The sequence below is a fragment of the Canis lupus genome, chromosome 12 (genome assembly GCF_011100685.1).
Source record: "Canis lupus familiaris isolate Mischka breed German Shepherd chromosome 12, alternate assembly UU_Cfam_GSD_1.0, whole genome shotgun sequence".
NCBI classification, from domain to species: domain Eukaryota; kingdom Metazoa; phylum Chordata; class Mammalia; order Carnivora; family Canidae; genus Canis; species Canis lupus.
Window position 1 is genome coordinate 72,823,369 of NC_049233.1, and position 23,415 is coordinate 72,846,783.

At 43.5% G+C, this 23,415-nt stretch overlaps 1 protein-coding gene and 1 pseudogene across 11 annotated transcripts in view; both read left to right on the forward strand.

Annotated features, from left to right (window-relative positions):
* FAM120B (family with sequence similarity 120B) overlaps nt 1-23,415 on the forward strand; it is a 90,403-nt gene that overhangs the window by 64,581 nt on the left and 2,407 nt on the right. For 6 of the 11 annotated variants that reach the window (XM_038555031.1, XM_038555030.1, XM_038555027.1 and 3 more), the window contains one exon: nt 433-525. In XM_038555031.1, the coding sequence (XP_038410959.1) occupies nt 433-525 (93 nt within the window). Of the gene's footprint in view, nt 1-432; nt 621-708; nt 1,907-5,417; nt 5,470-5,560; nt 7,334-23,415 lie in introns of those variants that run through there. The other 5 variants (XR_005368188.1, XR_005368189.1, XM_038555033.1 and 2 more) reach the window with 3 other exon arrangements.
* On the forward strand, nt 10,143-17,334 carry LOC102156176 (annotated as a pseudogene).

Below are 23,415 nucleotides of genomic sequence, written 5' to 3' on the forward strand. Positions count from 1 at the left end.
CTGCAGCCCCTGGGACACCCCACCCACTGGAGCCCCTGGCACCCCCCTGAGCCCCTGAGCCCCTGGGACCCCCTGCCCGCCCGGAGCCTGAGCACTGCTGGTGATGAACCGATGACCGACCAAGGGCCCTGCTTTGGGGTGGCCTAGAGCACCCTAGTTCTGGCCCAGCGTCGGCCAGTCTCCTGGTCTGTCGCCTACACAGGGTCTCCTGGGGGATGGGGTCTTCTGGAGGACATGCTCAAATGCACACAGCCCCCGCCCCCATCCCAGCCGGGGCCCCTCAGTCCACATTTTTCAAGGGTTTCCCCTGTGCTTTAAGGACCAGAATTTTGAGAAGCGCAGACCTGGTGCCGCCTCGCTGCTCTGAGAGATCACGTGTCATCTGGGGTGAGGCCTATGGCCACCTCCTAACGTGCCGACGTGTCCCCACAGGCCGCTGGGGGAGGCAGGGATCTGGCTCCCACAGGACGAGCTCTGGCTGCAGCCGGGCAGACCCAGGACAGCACTGGAGGGACTCGGGACCAGGTAAGAGGCCACGGGGTGCTCCTGGGGGGCTGGCGACGGGCTGCTGCTGGGGCAGCGAGTCACCTTGACACGTAAGCAAACACTGAACATCCTGATACTCCCACGTGGTTGCTTTGTGAAGGAGACCAGCGATCTCCAAGCCCGGTGCTGGTGTCCCTCTGCTCCTGCCGCCTGGTTTATGCGTCAGGACTCTGTTCTTTATCATCTCAGAGCAGGGCTCTTGTGACCGTTGCGGGCACACGCGTCTTTCCAGTGAAGACAGAGCATTGTGACGTCTTCTACATTCTGGTTTATAAACAAGACCCTCCTGGGTGATTGAGGAAGTAAAACGCGTCCTTGGCTTGCTCCCTGGGTAGCACAGGTGTCTGGTTTCCGTGTGTGAAGCGGAGTTTCATACGCAGCAACTTACATTTTAAATACACAGGAACACCTCACTGGTATTTAGGTTCAGAGTTCCTTAGGGTGTTCAACGCGTAGCTGTGGGGACTTCGTATTACCTGAGGCGTACGGTTTTATCCTTGCAACAGACTTCACTGAAGGTGGCTTCTAGCGAGCTCCAAAGTGGACCCTCCCATCCTAGTCTGCGTCGTCTCCTGCCTGCTGTGCGGCGGGCCCTGCACCTCTGCCCTCATGAGGCCGCTCAGGGGAATCGGAGACTGTCTCCGGGGGTTGCCTCTTCTTCTGGCAGAAATTGGGGGTCCGCCATTAGCTCAGGGTAGACCAAAGCTCACACTGAGCACCCCTGAAACGCTCATCCCTGGGGACAGAGAAGTCGAGTAAGGGTCACAGCTGCTGTGCTTTGCCCTGGTGTGACGTGCAGAGCCCACCTCGCCCGTCCTGCCACCTGCTAACACATGGGGCTCTGAGATAGTCGGCCCAGTGAGGGCGGCAGCGCCCCACGCTCCCCCCATCTCCTCCGGGATGGCCATGCGGGACCCCACCCAGACCGCCGGGTGTGGCTGCCAGCGCAGCGTGAGTGCCATCGGGGATGCTGTCTCCGTGTCAGGCGTGTTTGAGGTTGCTTTTAATTTAGAAGGTAGTGCAGTCGATTGAGCTGACCTGCAGACAGGGGCCCCCAGGAACACGAGGCTCTCGTCAGGTTGCCTAGACTCCGACCGTGACGCCCCTGCCGTGGGCTCGCGTCCACATGGGGGGCGTTCGGCCTGCTTGGTGCTGACCCTCGTGGACAGCAGCCCGCTGAGCCCTGGGGGTACATCCGTGCAGCAGGTACAGCCCTGGCCTGGGGGCTCCGCGCTGTGGGGTCCTGCCTGTGGGGCCTGTGCACCTCTGCGTAGAGCTGTGTGGGAAGGGGCAGGAGCCTTCCTCCCGCACGGGGCCTGAGCATCCCCCCGACCACCCTGCTCCCACACACCCTGCAGTCTTCACAGAGGGATCCAGAGGGTCCTCCTGAAACAGGGCGTGTAGGCTGAGGCCTGAGGAGGGAGGCTCACAGGAAGGGAGTTGGGCAGGCGGCGGAGGGCAGGCGGCGGAGGGCAGGCGCTCCAGGGCCGCGCAGCACTGCTCAGAGCCCTGGGGTTGGCTCCAGGTCCTTCCTGGACAGACGTCCCTTGGTCACCAGACTGCCCCCCGGGGCCCGAGTCTGCCCCCCTTAGCGCTAGGCTCCTCTCTGCAATAGTGACAAGGTTTGAATTCAGGCACAAGACTGCGTGGGGCGTAAGTGCCTGGCGGGTTTGGAGCGGACTGGGGGCGCGGCCCTGTCTGTCCGTCCTGTCCCAGGCAGGCTCACGGAGCTGGCCCAGCCCCTCCTAGCGTGGGAGAGCGGGGCGAGCGGAGGTGTGCTGGGCATGTTTGGGCGGCTTGGGCTGCCGGGCGTCCCCAGAGCCACCTGTCCCTGCTCCGTGTTCCCCCCACGTGGCCTCCGTCCTGGCTTGTTTCCAGGAAGTCAGGGAAGATGCAACAGCACCAAGTCAGGGCGATGGGGCTGTAGGCAAAGGCTGGGCACAGGTGCAAAGCGACTGTGTGTCTGCGGCGACGTGAGCACGTTCACCCCTGGCCCGTGGCAGTGACGTGTGCCGTGCGACACGCAGCCCCCACGCGTGTACGCTTCCAGGCTGCCCTCTGATGAGCGGCGTCCCTGCAGACGCTCTTTGCGTGGTGCTCCCCGCCATGTCCTCAGCATCCAGCCTGGGCAGCAAGGCGTGAGGTTGCAGGAAGCCGGGTGAGTGGCCTTCCTGGGCCCCTGAAGTCGAGCCGCTCAGAGCAGTAGTTGTTGGAGGGTGTCTTCACGATTGTCCTCTTCCCTGGACGGAAGGAGGGAGGGAGGGAGGGAGGGAGCCTGCTGCCCCGGGTTCCCCTCTTAGGGCCTGAGCGGATCCCACGGCCTCCGGGGTGCCGTTGTGAACGCCACGCAGATGGGGCTTCCCCCTCCCGGCATCCCCCACGCACGTGACCATCCTGAACTTCAGGGAACATTTGGAAGGCTCAGGGATGTTTGTCCGACCGGGTGCTAGGCCCAGACGAGCACATTGTACCGCTTCTGTTCTGGTTCTGTAGAAACCAGGGAATCAGACGCAGCAGCCAGAGCCTGAGGCTGCCTCGCGGGGGCCGGGGTTTGCAGGGAATCCCTGCTCAGGGCTGGGACCACGGTGGTCACACGGAAGCCAGGGGATGGTGGTGCCGGGGGTGGGCGGGGGCTGAAACCATGCCCTGGGAGGCCTCAGGTCGAAGGTGAGACGGTCGAGTGAGGGCTGAGCCAGCAGCAGACTGGAGAACCTGGGGACGAGGATGCTTCAGGAGCACAGTCACTGGGGCTCCGGGGCACTGCGGCGGGCACAGCGGAACACACCGGCCTGCTGAGCCACTGTGTCGCCCACCTGAGCTGACATAACGTCCCCTCCTGTGCTCAGAAAACTAAAAAAAGAAGAGTCCGGGCATGAGGCGTGAGAGATCAGGTCTCTGGCAGGACAGTAGTTGAGCAAGGACAGCGTGTCTTAGCTCACGTGGAGAAACGTCCACAGGAATTGCACTGGTGGTACCAGGGTGTTTGGATTCCAGATGGTTCTGGGTAGATGCGTGTTCACACACATATAACGTCCTTTATTGGACGGGGCACTGGTTAAGGTCAGGTGGTCACTTCCTCGGTTTCACCACTGAGAGAATGACGGCGTCTCCAGTCAGCCACAGACTGTTTGCTGGGGGGTGTCTGCCTTTGACCTGCCCTTTGGTACTTTTTAGAGACACATAAGTCGTCTAGAGAGAACATTGTCAGGACTTCCTGGGCGCAGTTGACAGACAAGACTCTTTTCTTTCTTTCTTTCTTTCTTTCTTTCTTTCTTTCTTTCTTTCTTTCTTTCTTTCTTTCTTTCTTTCTTTTCTTTTCTTTCTTTTCTTTCTTTCTTTCTTTTCTTTCTTTCTTTTTCTTTCTTTCTTTCTTTCTTTCTTTCTTTCTTTCTTTCTTTTCTTTTCTTTCTTTTCTTTCTTTCTTTCTTTTTCTTTCTTTCTTCTTCTTTCTTTCTTTCTTTCTTTCTTTCTTTCTCTTTCTTTCTTTCTTTCTTTCTTTCTTTCTTTCTTTTTCTTAAGGTAAAAATTGTACTTAAGGTACAATTAAGTTGTAATATTTTTATTGTTTAAAACAGTGCTAAGCAGCATATGAGCTTTCAGCGAGTTGTAACTGTCTTGCTGGTGGAGGGTCTTGCCTCGACGCCGAAGGCTGTGATGACTGTGACAATTTCTTAAAATAAGGCAACAATGACGTTTGCTGCATCCATTGACTCCTCTTTCAGGGCGATTTCTCTGCACCATGTGATGCTATTTGGTAGCATTTTACCCACAGTAAAACTTCTTTTAAAACGAAGTCCACCCTCTCGCACCCTGCTGCTTCTGCTGCTTTATCAGCTGAGTTCGTGTGATATTCTGGATCCTGTTGGGCAGACCAGACGCTGAAGTAAAACTACAACTGCCTCAGAATGAGTGTGCTGAACCCCTGTGAGGGGAGGGGAGGGGGGAGCAGGGGCCCCGCTGGCTGGGAGAGCCCGAGGCCCCCACTCTGTGAAGCTTTTGCTTCCTGGCCTGGGAGTTGGGAGGGGACCCCTGGAGCAGAGGTGAGACCTCCTGGCCTCCCGGCAGGGGCCGGGGAGGGCGGGGACTTCAAAGCAGCTGAAGTGAGAGCACTTTAACCTCTTCCTTGCTGTTGGTGAGAAGTGATGTGTTAAATTCCACAGGCAGTAGCAAATCGCATTTGCTTGTGATTTCTTCAGATTTCCACTGTTGGTGTAACCCTGATGAGGCCGGGCTGTTGTAAAAGTGTCTCTGATCATCTGTGATAACACGGTGGGGCTGCAAACCCCATGGTGGCCTTGCTGTGACCGGCTCCTCCCAGCGCTGGCCAGAGCCCCTGCCCTCCTCCCACCTCCCGCCTCCCGCAGGGCATGGGAAGCGTTGTAGGAAAAGTGTTACCCTGGGAATGTGAAGTCACCACCGCCTTGTTTCCTGGCGGGCTGGCTCCCTTTGGCTCTTCCCAACACTCCTGATGGTGGAAGGTGACGTGTGGCCAGGGCCCCGGGCCGGGCGCTCTGCCCTGAGCTGTGGAAGAGCCACACGGGGTGGGGTGGGGGGCGCCCTCGGGAGCCGTCTGCACTGGCAGCAGACACTGGGCACCCGGCGGGGTTGCACTGGCGTCAGAGCAGCAGTTTGGACGCTGCTTCCTCGTACCGGAAGAGCCACCTCGTAATTAATTGCTTCCTACTCTAATGGAAATAATTGTGCAACAGGCTTCTGTGACAGTGGCCACAGCAGAAAAGAAAATACAGTGCTGCCCCCCAAATACAACTCAGCATGTCGTTTTACACGACTGAGAAAGTGCGGTGTTTTCTGTTCGAGTGTTACAGAAACATGATTGACTTAGTTTTGGTTTTCATATGTGTTTGGTGCAGGAAGTAGACAGTATGAGCCTGACCACTGGAGAAGATACTCCTCCTCCTCTGGGTAAGTGCACACCTCTGTCCTCAGAATAAATCGGCTTTATCGAACATGGAAGTAGAGCATCTGCCTTTATAACATAAATCTTTCATATCAGTTGCTAAACTTTAAAAGAATTCAGATGTTGACTCCTGGCATGGGGCCCGGCTCACTTGGTGTGCAGGCGAGTTTGCCTCCTTCAGAGCAAGCGTGGAGAGCAGGAGGTGCGCAGTCCAGCCTGACCGCCCCGTACGCCCCTCTTAGGAGCGAGGCACCCAGAGCAGCATTGCAGCCTCGTCCCTGTGAGGTCCAGACCTCGCCTCGTGAAAAAGAAGAACATCCTTTCTGGTGACTTCTCCCTCATACCATATAGAATGCTCTGTTGACTTATTTTCAGAGGTTGTCCTTGATTCTGTGCCCCGAACGCTTGTAAGCATCTTCCCCCTAATCTCTTCATCTGTGTTTATGAGGGACAGTTGATTTTTCTTCAGTGAGTTGGAATCTTACTACATCCTGCTTTTGAAAAAACTTAACACTGGATTGCAAAGATTGTAAGGATTGCAGACGTGGTGCCCCGTGGCTGTATGATAGTCCAAGAATTGTTTCTAGTTACAAACACAGAAAAAGAGGTAACAGCCTTCTTGTGGCCTTCCTGGCGGGAGAGCCAGCTCTGCGTGGGGGGCCTGGCCCTGCCTGGGAGTCCTCGAGGCGTGCGTGTGGCCCACGGGCTGTTCCTGCCCGACCTTCCTTTCCGTTTTACTTTTGCCGAGCTCCCGCTCCGAGCTCCTGACAGCAGAGCGTGAGAGGCAGGCCTGGGTCCCAGCCCACAGACAGCCTCAGGCCGGCCTGCAGGGGCGTGCGGGGCAGAGGCCGTAGCTCAGTGGCAGGAAGCTCAGTTTATGATGCCACTAACGGTGAGCACTGAACGGCTCTTGTCTTTAAAAAATGTTCCGGATACATCCAAGCTCTTGGAAGAATTCTTAGACAATTGAAATTTCAAGAATTGTAATTGTACTGAGCTCAACTTCTGGGGTATTGACTATGGAAAGAAATCTATATTTAGAGGGTAGAAGGCAGACCCTGCGTTAGCGGCCTGTTCGCACCACACGCCCTGGCTCTGGAGGCTCCGCACACGCTCAGAGAGGGCTCACACGTGTGCCTGGAAGACACGCCCATTGTTGCTGTCTGTAAAAACCAAACGAGCCCTGAGCGTATTCGCAGTCCAGTCCGTATACTGCGTTTGATGAATTACCCTGACAGCTCAAGTGTGCGGAGCTCCTGGCTTTGTCTGACCTTAGAATCCCATCTAGTATTTGCCAAAACAGGGATACGGTCTCCAGCTGCTCTACTTGCAGGTCTTAATTTGAAACATCCTCACCACTTCCTACAAGTCCTTCTGAAGGACATTTGCATATCTCGTTCCTTCCCCCTGTGAGTCTTGTAGGACCTCAACCTGATTTCCCATCGTTAGAAATAGATTTGTCTCCTTCCACTTACGGAGTTTCCTGTCTGAATATTAACATTCTCTTCCTTTCGTTTCTGGTCATTTGAGACCACGGTTGCTTCTAGAAATTTCATTTCTTTACTGCTTATTTTTATAACTTTGAAATAAATTTCTCATCCCTTAGACTAAAAGAGCAGACCCCCATGAAAATTGTTTTCCCCCTTTATAATATCTGAACTCTAACTTGTCAGTAAAGTGTTTGTGGTCATTAGCAAGCTTCAGCACATCATTGGGTTTGTACGGTCTCTCTCATGTTTGGAAAGCCAGTGCAGGAAGTTCCTGTGATCTTGTTGTCATGTAAGTTAGTTACCCTGCAGCCTAGTCTGCTGATAAAATGTCCATGAATTAATTTAAAAATGAAAATAAAACTATATTTATCACTCATAATTAAATATAATTTCACATTTCTTTATTTGGAGGACACTTCACGATCTAATATAGTGGGATCTTTGGGAAGAAAAAGGATGTTGAATTTTGTCAAATGCCATTTCTGCATCGATTGATATGGTCATGTGATTTTTTTTTTTTTTATCCTTCATTCTGTTAACATGTGTATCATGTTGATTGACTTGCATATGCTGAACCATCCTTGCTTCCGAGGGATAATACCACTGATTGTGCTGTATGATCCTTTTAATGTTCTATTGAATTTGGTTTGGTAGTATTTTGTAGTTTTTGCATCATTGTTCATCAGGGTGTTTGGCCTGTAGTTTTCTTATAGTGTCCTTGACTGGTTTTGATGTCAGCGTGTGCTGGCCTCATAAAATGAGTTTGGAAGTGTTCCTTCTAGTTCGTTTTTTTGGAAGAGTTTGAGGATTGGCATTAATTCTTTTTTAAATGTTTGGTAGAATTCTCTAGTGAAACCATCTGGTCCTGGATTTTCATTTGTTGGAAGGTTTTTCATTACTGATTCAATCTCCTTTCTCATTGATCTGTTCAGATTATCTGTCTCATATTTATTCAGTCTTGGTAGGTTGTACTTCTCTGGGAATTTGTCCATTTCTCTTAGGTTGTCCAGTTGTTGGCATGTAAGTGTCTATAGTAGTCACTTCTTTAGTATCAGTTTTAATTTCTTCTGCTTTGTTTTATTTGAGCCATCTGTCTTTTTCTCTTGGGCAGTCTCTAAAGGTTTGTCAATTTTGTATATGTTTTCAAAAACCAGTTTAGTTTCATTTATCTTTTTTATTGTCATTCTTGTCTCATTTTTTATTTTTCTTTTAAGCTTTGTTATTTCCTTCTTTCTGCTATCTTTGGGCTTAGTATGTTCTTTTTCTAGTTCTTTGAGGTGTAAAGTTAGGTTGTTTATTTGAGATGTTTCTTTTTTCTAACAGGCATTTACTGTTATAAACATCTCTCTTAGAACTGCTTTGGTTGCAACATATTATTTTTGCATCCATTAGTTTTTGTAGGTTGTATTCTGTTTTTGTCTGTATCAAGATACCTTCTGATATCTTCCTTGGCCTCTTGGTTGTTCACAAATGTGTTGTTCAATTTCTGTAGATTTGTGAATTTTCCACTTGTCTCCCTCTTATTGGTTTCTAGTTTCACACCATTGTGATCAGAAACTATACCTGACATGATTCCAATCTTGTTAAATTGGAGGGGGGATGGTCAGAGGGAAAAAGAGAGTGAATCTTAAGCAGGTTCCACACCCAATGCAGAGCCCAATGTGGGGCTCCATGTCAACCCTGAGATCATGACCTGGGTCAAAATCAAGAGTTGGACACTTAACCAACTGAACCACCCAGGGTTCACTCTAACTCTCAATCTTGTTAAATTTTTAAGACTTGTTTTTATAGCCTAATATATTATCTATCCTGAGGAATATTCTTGTATGCTTGAGAAGAGTGTATATTTTTCTCTTATTACAGATGTGTGTCAGGTCCATCTGGTCTAAAGTGCAATTCAAGTTCAGTCTGTCTTTATTAATTTGCTGTTTGGATGATACACCCATTGTTGAAAGTAGGGTATTAGATTCCTCTGCTATTGTCATACTGCTGTCTACTTCTCCCTTCAGTTGTATTGTTTTCTTTATAGGTTTACAAACTTTTTCATCCTTTCATGTAAAAGCTCTCAACAAAGTAAGTGTAAAGAGAGTGTATCTCAACAAAGGCTGCATATGACCAACCCATAACTAGCCTCATATACAGTGGTGAAATGTTGAAAGCTCTTTCTCTAGGATCAGGGACAAGAGCAAGATGTCCATTCTCAGGACACCTGGATGGGTCAGTGGTTGAGTGTCTGCCTTTGGCCCAGGGCGTGACCCCGGGGTCCTGGGAACGAGTCCCACATGGGGCTCCCCGCAGGGAGCCTGCTTCTCCCTCTGCCTGTGTCTCTGCACCTCTCTCTCTGTGTCTCTCATGAATAAATAAACAAATCTTAAAAGCAACGCCAAAAAAAAGATGTCCACTCTCACTGCTTCTGTGCAGCCTAGTACTGGAAATTCTATCCAGAACAATTAGGCAAGAAAAAGAAATAAAAGACATCCAAATTAAAAAGGAGGCAGTTAGATCTGTTTGATGATGTCATCTATATAGAAAATCCTAGACTCCATCAAAGAATTGTTGAGACTATTAAATTAATTCAGTAAAGTTGTAAGATACAAGATTGATATGAAAAAATCTGTTGCATTTCTATACACTAACAACAGACTATCCAAAAGAGAAATTAAGGAAAGAATTATAGTAGCCTTAAAACAAAATTTTTAGAAATAAATTTAACCAAAGAGGTGAAAGAGCCATCTAATGAAAACTACGAAACTGATGAAAGAAACTGAAGATACAAATGAATGGAAAGATATTTTGTGTTCATAGATTGGAAGAATTAATATTGTTAAAATGTCCATATTACCCAAAGCAGTCCACAGACTCAGTACAATCCCTATTAAAATGTTAATGGCATTTTTCACAGAAATGAAACAATCCTAAAATTTGTATAGAACCACAGAATATCCCACCAAAAAGCCAAAACAATCTTAAGAACAACAAAGCTAAAGCCGTCACATTTCTTGATTTCAAACTGTATTATAAAGCTCAAGTAATCACAATAATGTGACATTTGCCTCAAAATAGACTCATAGGTCAATGGAACAGAATAGAGAGCCCAGAAATAAAATCTCATATGTATGGTCAACTAATCTTCGACAGGAATTCCAAGAATACACAATGGAGAAAGGAACAGTCTCTTCAATAAATGATGTTGGGAAACTGAACATCCACATGCATAAGAATGAAATTGGACCCTTACCTTACACGAAAATGGATTAAAAACATAAACATAAGACCTAAGATTGTAAAACTCCTGGAAGAAAATATAGGGAATAACCTCCTTGACATCGGTCTTGTAAATAATTTTTTGGATGACATCAAAAGCATAGGCAAGAAAAACAAATATATAAGTGGGACTACATCAAACTTAAAAAGCTTCTGCATAGGAAGAGAAACACTGAACAAAATGAAAAGGCAATCTATAGAACGGGAGAAAATATTTGTAAACCATATATCTGATAAGAGGTTAATATCTAAAATATATAAGGAGCTATTATAACTCAACTATTATAACTACTACTCAATAGTAAAAAAAAAAAAAAAAAAAAAAAAAACCCAATTGAAAAAGAGGCAAAGGAACTGAATACACATTTCTCCAAAGAAGGCATACAGATAGCCAACAGGTACATGAAAAGATGCTCAACATTACTCATCATCAGGGAAATGCAAATCAAAACCACAGTGAGATATTACTTCATACCTGTTAGAATGGCCATCATCAAAGAGACAAGAGACAAGGAGCATTGGTAAAGATGTGGAGAACAAGGAACCCTCGTGTACCATGGATGGAAAGTAAATGGTTAGAGCCACTGTCGAAAACAGTATGGCGGTTCCTCAAAAATTAAAAATGAAATATCGTATGGTCCAGCAGGCCTACTTCTGATATATGTATCCAAAGGAAAGGAAATCGGTATCTCAAAGAAATGCTGCTGTTCACTGCAGCATTATTCACAGTAGCCAATGTAGAAACAACCTAAGTGTCATGAACAGATGAACAGATAAATTGTGGTACATATACACAGATTGTAGCCATAAAAAAGAAGGAAATCCTGCCATTTGTGACTATGTGGATGGTCTTAGAGGACGCTATGCTAAGTGAAACAAGCCAGACACAGACAAATATTGAATGATACCACTTGTATGTGAAATCTAAAGCAGTTGAACTTAAAGAAATATATAAATATATTCAGGTTTTTGTTTGTCAATCATACCTCAATAAAGCTGGTCAAAGAACAACAATAACAACAACAAAAGCGAGCCTAGAATTGAGATGTGTATGAAACAGATATGTAAGCATCAGACTGAGTAACAGTGGTTATCTTTGAGGTGGGGAAGAAATTTAAAAAGACTGGTCATTTCCTGCATTTCTGTTTTGTTAGAAAATATGTTTTTATAATCAAGGGAAAAAGTAATTTGAGAGGGGTCCAGTGTGGTAATTGGATACCCAAGAGCTAATTCTTTTGACCAGAAGTCCTGATGGGCTCCATAGACAACGTATAAGATTGGAACTGCCTGCTTGTGCAGACTGAGAGCTGTGGAGTTGCTGGGTGTTGTCACATCGCCTTCTAACCTGGAGTCGCCATCTCCTCTACTCCTCTCACTGGTTAGCTCTCACTACGCACAAGAGAGCCGGCCAATCCACTTCCTCGGTGTATGCAGGTTTTTGGTCCTTTTAATTTTTGCCATCTGTGGTCAGAAAAAACACAATACAAATTTAGTATGCATTTCTGAGTATCCGTGAAGCTTATTTTTTTTCATATACTTCTTGGTCATTTGTAATTCTCTTTGTTAATAACTACTTATTTATATCCTTGGCCAAATTTTTCTTTGATGATTTTTTATATTGATTTGGCCTTTTTTCATTTTGTGGGTATTAAATCTTTGATGTTCATGTACATGGCAGGTATTTTTACCATTTCCTTCTTCCTGGCTTCCTCATTTTGGAAATCATTATTCACATAGAACTAGGCATCGGGACCCCTGGGTGACTCAGCGGTTGAGCATCTGCCTTCAGCTCAGGGTGTGATCCTGGAGTCCTGGGATCAAGTCCCACGTCGGGCTCCCTGCATGGAGCCTGCTTCTCCCTCTGCCTGTGTCTCTGCCTCTCTCTCTCTCTCTCTCTCTCATAAATAAAATATTAAAAAAAAAAAAAGAAAGAAAGAAACCTAGGCATCATCCTTGATTTCTCCATTTCCCCAAGTCCTGACAAAAGTCTGTTGGGAACAACGATGTATGGAGCCACAAAAAAAAACACACAAAAATATCTGGAATTCACACTCTTCCTAATATGGCCACTGCTGCCATCATAGTCTCCCTCTCACTGTGACTTCTGAAGCTGCATATGTATGGACAGTGAAGCCCCCTCTGCCTTCAACAGCTCTTGTCTGGCTGTTTACCTTTCTCTGGCAGACCTGGCAGTCCCTTAACGTAGCTGTTACTCCTATACGTTCGCGTTCCTCATTCGTGCTTCCAGTTTGTTCTAGTAGTAAGCAGCACGACCTGGTGAACCATCACAAGCCTTGGTGGAATGAAACATCCATCTTGTATGCTCACAGCTTGGCTCTGCTCCACTGTGCCTGGGCCCCAGCTGGGAAACACAAAGTCCTACAAAGTTCTATTCATTCACATCTTTGGCTTATGCTATACCTCTTAGCCTGGGGCCTCAGTTTCTCTCCACATGAGCCTCTCCATTGGTCCCCAGGGACTAGTTTGGGCTTCTTTCCAGTGTGGTAATTGGATACCCAAGAGCTAAAGACCCAGGCAGAAGCCATGTCACCATTTGTAACCGAGCTTCATGAGTCATTCATGAGCTCTGCTGCTCTATTCTGTTCATCAAGGCAGCCAAAAAGGCCTGTCCAAATTCAGGTGAACATGAAGGAGGGGGCCTCCACAAGAGCATAGGAGACTAAATGTATTGCTCTGGCCATTTTGGGAAAATACTAAAACCACAAACTTTAAATCTCCTGTCATCTGACGCTACCACCACCTACCCTGCCATTGTCCTTCAGATTCTTCAAGATTTTGGCTCCTGGCTCCCTAGCACTCTTCCCACCATGAATCTTATAATTTTGGTGATTTTAATCGGTTGTAGATAGTCCTTCCCTGATACCAAATCCTTGACCTGCTGTCCCAGCAATGTGGTCTTCCACCTTGACCTTATCATTCCCAGTGGCTCAACTGCTCCACAACTTCAGTTTCAAACACTCCAACCACACAGCTCAGTACAGGTCCAGGTGATCCTTTGATCTGATCAGGAACTCCCAGTCCATTGGTCCAACGTCGTTCATTGAACCCCATACCCCTTCTTGTCCTCCCTTAACTATCTTCCATGGTCACTATCAAAGTGACTTCATTTATATACTCTTGACTACTCTGCCTTTCTCATTTTATTATGTTTATGAGGTAAAACCACAAGCCCAAGTTAAACTCAATCCTATGCATTTGGGATATGGCTAGAGAAAGACCCACAGTCAAGCTTACTAGTTTCAACTTAAATTCATGCTCCCTGACCTCGGTGAGTGCTTGGTCATCTTCCATTGTTTCCTGCTGTCCAGGTGCTGCATACCCCCACCATCACTAGCCTTCCAGCACTTCCTCTTCATCATACTCACAGCTGACAGCTTTGCTTTCTGTACATTCCTGTAGCCACATTTGTTCTCCCCCCCCAAGCATCTATGCACCATCTAGATTCATAACCAAATACCAGGAGAAGTGGACAAATCCATAATAACAGAGGTAGTATCTATTTTCTCACCTACTCATATGGACAGACAGGCCATGCTCTCAGCCTGAGACAAGGCGCAGCTGTACTCAGCCCCCCATCACTGCTTCAAGATACAGGCCCCCCTTACTGTTGAGCATCAGCTACATTCTCCCACCTCACAGAACCCTCTCCAGAAATCACATTATTCCTTTGTTTTCCTTTGTAGAAAAATAATTTTGAGTCCAGAAACCTATAGTCAGCCAAATTAGCATTCTAGCATAAGAGGAAAAATTAACACATTTTCACGAATCCGAAAAGTCTGACTCACAGATCCTTTACAAAAGAAAATAGGTATACTCTAGCAAAAGGAACACTTCATCAAACATGAATTCGTGGGCTATAAGAAACAGTATTGAACAAAGAAATTAATAAAATGTGGTTATTGCTAAACAGTTATTAACTGTAAGAAAGCAAATATGCAAACACAATTGACTAAAATCCCAGATCATCACAAGGAAAGTGAGGACTGGTTCTGGGGAATAAGTTAAAAAGAAAAGAAAAGGCAAACTTTGCCTAAAATAAGATAAAAAGAAAAAGTAAACTTAAAAGTTTTGTATCTTGTTATAAAGAGGGGATAGAATTGAAATAAATCTTGATGTTTTTAGAATAATAAGTTTATATGTGTGTAAAATATAGGGATATATGCTGGATGAAGGTAGATTTGATGATGGATGGGTGGGTGGATGGTTGGATGAATAAATGATAGATATGTAAACGTCTGTCATACTCTTTGTGCACCGATGTCATTAGGCAAAATGCAAGGAGAAATAGACCCAGGGATAGGGACTGTTCAGAAATGAGCAGATCAAATAGACCAGAAATAGTGACATATACTTGAACAAGTCCACTAACAAGTTTATTCTGATAGAAATATACAGAGCAGTATATGTAATTTTGTTTACCTTATTTTCCACAAATGGACAGTTCAAAAATCTAACCATGTATTTGGCTCCAAAGTAAATCCCAACCAATTTAGTGAAAAGTAGAAATCACAATGCTATATTTTCAATACACAAGAAAATAACCAGAAATCAACAACAGAAAAAATAAAAAGCAAAAATATTTCACTTGGAATTTAATCCACTATTCTAAATATTTATTAAGGTAATCAAAATCACTTCTAGAAAGCATAATAACAGTACTACATTAAAAAATTAGTGAGAGGGCAGCCATCAGTGTAGATAGGGCATAGTAAGCACTAGAAATCCATCTCTCCACCTGCACAACAATTGTACTGCCAGAAGCTGTCTAAAGGAGCCTTTTTGGAACAGTCTGGAGCCTGAAGGCTTGCAGTTCCCTGGGGATAGTGTGGCTGGTAAATTGTGGTTAATTTCCATCATTTTTGGCTGCCCATCCTCCAGCCCCATGGCAGACAGCCATGCACACATTCCGAGGGTACCTTGCTGGAGCCAGGGTGAACAATGAGGACCTTGTCTAAATACCAGGCTTCTGTGTAGTGGTTGCTGTTTTTGATTGCTGAGATGCAAGCAGAGAGTCTGGCCACCATTGTTCCAACCTCCACTGGTTGACATATCTTTCATAGCATTGAATGGGGCAGCACATGTGAATGGGCATCCTTCCCCCAACTTCTTGCTTTTTTGGGAGCCAGACACTTAAGAATCAGGACATTCAAAAACAACTGCACATGCAGGGGACTTTAAAAAACCACCATGCTTGGCCAGGGAATGGTGGAGGCTCAGAAAAGATGTGAGAAGACCTGAGGCTTTCCCCTCAGGCTGATCTCCAGCAGAGACAACAATAAACCGCAAACACTAGGAGATGGGGAGAATCTGATTTCCAGAGGTAGAACAGTATGATTCAATTTTTATAATGTCCAGTTTGCAGCAACAACAAAAATCATAAGGCATACAAAGAAATATGTAAGCATGGCCCATTCAGAGGGACAAAGTAAGAGGACAGAAACTGTCCCTGAGGAAGCCCAGATGTCATATTTAATAGATAAGACTTAAAGATGCTCAAAGATCTAAAGACATAAACAGAAGAAAACAAGGAACAAACTGAGAAAATCAAGAGATACAAAGATTATAAAAATTGAAAAGGTTTCTGGAGCTGAAAGGTATAATGACTGAAATGAAATATTTTCTAGAGGGGTTCAAAAGCAGCTTTGAGTGGGCAGAGAAAGAATCGTGAACTAGAAGATGGGGCAATTGAAGTTATTAAGCCTGAGAAACAAAAAGAATGGTGAACCGAGAAAAGTGAACAGAGTTTTAGGGACTTGCATAGTACCAGCAAGCAAACCAACATATGCATTGTGAGTCTCAGAATGAGAAGATAAAGGTAAAAAGAATATCTGAGGAAATGATGGCTGAATACTTGCTGAATTTGATGAGAGACATGAACCTACAAATCCAGGAAGCTCAACAAACTAAATAGAAAAAATTCAACCCACACCAAAATACATCATAATCAAACTATCAAGGGCCAGAGATAAAGACAGAATCTTGAAAGCAGCAAGAGAGAAGTTACTCGAGATACAACAGATCTTCAATAAACTTATTATCCAAAACCTCATTGGCCAGAAGGCAGTGGGTTGATACAAAGTGCTGAAAGAAAAAAAACTTCCTACTGAAAGTTCAATATCTGGCCAAACTGTCCTTCAAAAATGAGGGAGACAGTTTGTGGATCACTCAGAGTTGGTGCTACAGCCCTGTACCTTACCTCCTGTGACTGCCCTGGGGAATGCCCAACTCAGCCCCATGATGCTGGTGGACCTCAGCAAGTGGTCGGGCCTTTGAGCCTGCAGGAAATGAACGAGCAGTCACAGCATCTGCTGCAGAGCAAATACACTGGGGCAGAGGTCAATGAACTGGGCAAAGTGCTGCTGCCCACCCAGGTTAAGAACCAGCCCACCAGTGTTGCATGGGATGGCCTTGATCCAGGTCACGGCAGATCTGGATGCTCCCAGCAGGCAGGACCCCAAATACAGGGAATGGCCTCATTTCCTGGTGGTCAACATGAAGGTCAACGATAGCAGCAGCAGCACAGTTCTCTCCAGTTATGTTGGCCCTGGGCCTCCCAAGGTTGCTTTATGAGCAGAATGGGTCACTGAAGCATGAGAGTGCATTCTCAGCAACTGACCTGGAGACCACCATGGCAAATTCAAAATGGCTTCTTTCTGCAAAAAGTACAAGCTCAGGTCCCTGGTGACTGGCATGTGTTATCAGGCTGAATGGGACGACTGTGTGCCCAAACTCTGAGCAGCTATCTGGGCAGAAGGTGAATGCCAGGAGACAGAGGCTGTCCCAGAAATCTCAAGCAGTGTCCTCAACTGATACCCATTCTCACAGGCGAGGCCTGAGCATTAATGAGATAATGAGATAAGACTTTTCCTTATGCCTGTTCTTTACAACCCTAGATGGTCACACCCCAGTTTATGTTTTGATAAAATTTGAACTCCATTTGGGGGTATATTTTGGTACTAGGATGTGGTCATCAAATTGTTAACATAAGAATAGCGACCAAGAATTTAAAGAAAAAATTCAGGTAAAAAGACTAGATCTGCAGTAATGGAGCAGGACATCAAAGGATCTTTAAGGGCCATTAAAAAAAAAAAAAAAGATTAATTGCCTCTGCCCTTGTGAGCTTGAGACCAGAATTGTGCATGTGACAGCACTTGTGCATCGTGTTTTCATGGCTATGTCTCTTCCCGAGACCACTGTAGAGAGCTGGTACCTCTCAGACTGGTTACAGGCAGGTGGGGGGCGGGGTCTCGTCAGTACTGGTAAAAGCAATAGGGAGTCACTTTGTGGGTAAGGTGTGGCCTTCTAGATGAGCTGCAGGGCTGGGTGAGAAGGGGTCAGAAATCCTGAAGTCTGTGCCTCTTAACCTGGTCACTCTTCATCTGTGTAAGAAAAGCCAATCTGAAATGGAATGTTGTGTTAGTTTTGCTGTTTGCTTATAGTTGAATAAAAATAAAAACTTGTGGATGAAAAAAATGAAGGGGAAATAAGGACATTCTCTGATAAACATAAAGTAAAGGAAGTCATTACCATAAGACCTGCCATGCAAAAGGTACTAAAGGGTAACCTTCAGGATAAAATGAAAGGACACACAAGATAAATGCATGTGTACTTACAAAGCCAATATTGCAATTTTGGTCTATTATTACACCTTTTATTTTCTACATGATTTGAAAGACAAACACATAAAAATTCAATTTTTATTATATGTTATTGGGCATACAGTGTATAAAAAATGCAAATTGTGACTTCAGTAACAGGTCAGCATGGAGCTGAAGACTTAAGAGCAGAGTTTTGGGACTTTTTAAATTTTTTTATTTAAATTCAATTTAATTAACATAGAATGTATTATTAGTTTCAGAGGTAAAATTCAGTGATTCAACAGTTACATATAACACCCAGTGCTCATTACATCAAGTGCCCACCTTAATGCCCATCACCCAGTTAACCCATCCACCATCCCCTCTCCGCTCCAGGGACCTTCAGTTTGTCAATGGACATGTGGGCTTCTCCACAGTTTGGCTATTATGGACACTGCTGCTATGAACATTGGGGTGCAAGTGCCCCTTCAAATCGCTATGTTTATATCCTTTGGATAAACATCTAGTAGTGTAGTGCTGGGTCATAAGGTAGCTTTATTTTAAATTTTTTGAGAAACCTCAGAGCAGAGTTTGTGTATGCTATTGAATTTTAAATTTATTAAACTCTCTAGTCAAAAGAGTTTGGCAGAAGAGATTTTTTAAAAATCTGACATAGGTTCTCTATGAGAGATTCACTTTAGATTCACAGACATAAGTAGATTGCACATGTAAAGAGATAAGCAATATACCCAATAAAGAGTTCAGAGTAATGGCTTAAAGATGCTCACTGGACTGTACAAAACAGTGGATGAACTCAGTGAGAACTTCAACAAGAGATAGAAAAAAAAAAAACAGTTGAAGAATACAGTAACTGAAATGAAAAACATACTAGTGGGAATCGGCTGCAGATTGGAAGATGCAGAACAGATCAGCAATCTGGAAGATAAGGGAAATGGAAAGCACCCAAGTTGAACAGAAAGAAAATTTTTAAATGAGGATAGCTTAAAAGATCTTTTGGAACAACATCAAACAAATATTTTCATTATAGGAGTCTAGAAGGAAAGACAGTAAGAAAGGGTCAGAGAACAATAGCCAAACTATTGGAAGGAGCCTCAGTGTCCATCGAAAGACGAATGGATAAAGAAGCTGTGGTCTATGTGTACAATATTAGTCATTAGAAATGACAAATACCCACCATTTGCTTCGACGTGGATGGAACTGGAGGGTATTATGCTGAGTGAAATAAGTCAATCGGAGAAGGACAAACATTTTATGGTCTCTTTCATTTGGGGAATATAAAAAATAGTGAAAGGGAATAAAAGGGAAAGGAGAAAAAAATGAGTGGGAAATATCAGAAAGGGAGATGGAACATGAGAGACTCCTAACTCTGGGAAACGAACTAGGGGTGATAGGGAGGGAGGTGGGCAGGGGGTGGGAGTGACTGGGTGATGGGCACTGAGGGGGGCACTTGATGGGATGAGCACTGGGTGTTATGCTATATGTGGGCAAATTGAACACCAATAAAAAATAAATTTATTTTTTAAAACAAGGGTCAGAGAAGTTAAAGAAATAATTGAAAACTGCCCTAACCTGGGGAAGGAAGCAGACATCAAGGTTCAGGAATCACAGAGTTCCAAATAGAATGTATCCAAAGAGGCCCACTACAACACACAATAAATAATATGGTAAAGGTTAAAAATAAGGGGAGTTTTAAAAGCAGCAATGGAAGAAACTAGTTACATACTAGGGAAACCCCATAAGACTGTTGGCTGATTTTAAGTAGAAACTTTGCAAACCAGAAGGGAGTGGCATGCTATAGTCAAAGTGTTAAAAGTTAAAAAAAAAAAAAAAAAAAAAAAAACTGCAACCAAAAATACTTTATCCAACAAGACTGTCATTCAGAATAGAAGAAGAGAGAGAGTTTCCCAGACAAACAAGTTAAAGGAGTCCATCACTACTAAACTGGCCTTACAGGAAATGTTAAAGGGACTTCTTTAAGTGGAAAAGAAACAGTTCTGATTAGAAGTGAGAAAATTATGAAAGGAAAGGGGACTCACAAAGAGATATAAAATATGACAACATACACATAAAGCCTGGAGGAGGAGTAAAAATAAAGTTCTTTTAGAATGTATTTGGATATAAGTAACCAATGTAATATAAACTCCTATATACTGAGGATGGTATATGTGAACCTTGTGGTAACTACAAACCAAAAATTTATAATAGATATACAAAAAGTGAAGATAAAAACAAGACTAACAGTAAAGAAAGTCATCAGTCACAAGTAGAGCAAGAGAAGAACCAGGAAAACACTGCAAAAACAACCTGAAAACAACAAAATGGCAATGAGTACATAATGTATAAATAAGTTTTTAATGTAAATGGTCTAAATTCTCCTATTAAAAGACACAAAGTGATGGAATGGATAAAAACAAGACCCATCTATATGCTGCCTACAAGGACTCCCTTCCATCTAAAGACACATGCAGACTGAAAGTGAAGAGACGGATAAAGATATTCCATGAGAATGAAAGTGAAAAAAAAAATTGAGGTAGCAGTACTTGGGAAAAATTAACTTTAAAACAAGGACTGTAACAAACAAAGGAAGGGCATTACATAACGATAAAGGGATCAATTCAACAAGAGGGTATAACAATTGTAAATAGTTATATGGTGAACATTAGAGCACCTAAATACATAAACCACATACTAACACGTGAGAGGAGAAGTGGACAGTACTACAATAATGGTAGGGGGCTTTAACACCCCACTCACATCATGGATAGATCATCCAGGCAGAAAATCAATAAGGAAACCTTTCTTTGAATGGCACATTAGACCAGATGGACTTCACAGATAAAACAGAACATTTCATCCAAAAGCAAAATACACATTATTTTCAAGTGCCAATGGAACATTCTCCAGGATAAATCGCATGTTAGGCCATAGAACAAGTCTCAATAAATTTTAAAAGATTAAAAATCATGTCAAGCATCTTTTCCACCCACAGTGGTATGAAACTAGATGTCGATGACAAGGGGAAAAAACTGGACAAAAACAAACATGTGGAGGTTAAACAATATGATACTAAGCAACCAGTGGGTCAACAAAAAATCAAAAAGGAAATAAAAAAATACATGGAGACAAATGAAAATGAAACATAATGGTCCTAAGTTTTTGGGATGTTGCACAAGCAATTCTGAGAGGGGAACTTATAGCAATACAGACCCACATCAAGAAACAAGGAAAATCAGGCTAACCTAACACCTAAAGGAACTAGAAAAAGAAGAAATTCTGGACTTAGGAGAAGGAAAGAAATAATAAAGATCAGAGTGAAAATAAATAGAGACTAAAAATAAACTCCAGAAAAGATCAGTGAAACTGAGAGCTGGTTCTTAAGAGATAACCTTTGGCCAGATTTATCAAGAAAAGGAGAGGATCCAAATAAAATCAGAAATGAAGTAGAAGTAATAACTGACACCACAAAAATACGAGTTATAAGAGAATAGTATTAAAATTTTTTATGCCAACATATTGAACAACCTACAAGAAATGGTTACATTCCTAGAAACATAAATCTTCCAAATTGAATCAGTAAGAAAGAAAATCTGAACAGACCAGTTACTAGTAACAAAATTGAATTGGTAATCAAAAAACCCCCTTTAAACAAAAGTGCAGGACCAGGTGAATTGACGGAATCCAGAGATGCATTCTATCACTCATTTAAAGAAGAGTTAATGACTATTTTTCTCAAACTATTCGAAAAATAAAATAAAAGGTTTCAAATACATTTTTATGAGTCCAGCATTATCCTTATACCATTATCCTTATACCAAAACCAGACAAAGACATTACAAAAAAAGAAAACTGTAGGCCAGTATTCCTGATGAACTGTAAACTGTAGGCCAGTTTTCCTAGATGAAAAAATTCTCAACAAGATATTAGCAAACTGAACTTAACAATATGTTAAAAGGATCATTTAGGGACAGCTGGGGGGCTCAGTGGTTGAGCGTCCGCCCTCGGCCCAGGGCGTGATCCCGGGGTCCTGGGATCGAGTCCTGCATTGGGCTCCCTGCAGGGAGCCTGATGCCTGTGTCTCTGCCTCTCTCTCTCTCTCTCTCTCTCTCTCTGTGTCTCATGAATAAATAAAATCTTTAAAAAAAAAAGTATCATTCAGCACAGTCAAATGGGATTTATTTCAGGGATGCAAAGATGGTTCAATATCCACAAATCAGTAAACACACAATGTATCACATTAACAAAACAAAAATCATATGATCTTCTCACTAGATGCAGAGAAAAACTTTTGACAACATTCAACATCTCTTCATGATAAAAACTCAACAAAGTGAGTCTTTAGGGAACATCACCATAATAAAGTCCATATGTGACAAACCCACTGCTAACGTCATACTCAGTGGTGAAAACAGAGCTTTTCTCCTAACATCAAGACAGGATGTCTGGTTTTGCAACTTTTATTCAACAAAGTACTAGAAATCCTAGCCACAACAATTAGACAACAGAAAGAAATAAAAGGCATACACTTTGGTAAGGAAGTAGTAAAACTGTCAGTATTTGCAGACCACGTGTTCTACATAGAAAAACCTAAAGATTCCACCAAAAACTTTCTGACCTAGTAAGTAAATTCAGTAAAGTTGCAGAACACAAAATGAACGTACAAAATTCTGTTGCATACAGTAATAATGAAATAGAAAAAAAGAGAAATCAAGAAAAAAGTTCTATTTACAATTGCATCCAGAAGAATAAAATGTCTAGGAATAAATGGTTTTAATGAAGGGGTTGAAAGACCTACACTCTGAAAACTATAAAACACTAATGAAAGAAATTGAAGAAGATACAAACAAATGGAATGATATGCTGTGCTCATGGATTGGAAGAATTAATACCGCTTTAAGGTCTACAGGTTCAATTTTCCCTATTAAAATACCAATAGCATTTTTTTACACAACTAGAAAAAATAGTATTAAAATTTGTACAGAACCACAAAAGATCCTGAATAGCCAAAGCAATCTTGAGAAAGAGGTGCAATGTTGGAGGTATCACAACCCCAGATTTCCAGATATACTACAAAGGTATAATAATCAGAATAGTATGACCGTGGCACAAAAATGGACAGATGGATCGATGGAACAAAATAGCCCAGAAATAAACGCACAGTTATATGGCCAGTTAATCTATGACAAAGGGAAAAATACAATGAGAAAAAGTCTTTTCAATAAATGGCATTAGGAAAACTGGTCACTTGTAAAAGGATGAAACTGGACCACTTTCTTACACCATACACAAAAATAAACTGAAAATGGACTAAAGACCTGTGAGACCTGAAACCATCAAACTTATAGAAGAAAACCTAGGCAGTAATCTCTTCAATATCAGCCATAGAAATGTTTTTCTAAATAGGTGTCCTCAGGCAAGGGAAATAAAAGCAAAAATAAACAATTGAGACTACACCAAAATAAGATTTTGTACAGTGAAGAAAACCATCAACAAAACAAAAAGGCAACCTATTGAGTAGAAGATATTTGCAAATGATCTATCTGATACTCATATCCAAAATGTACAAAGAACTTACACAACT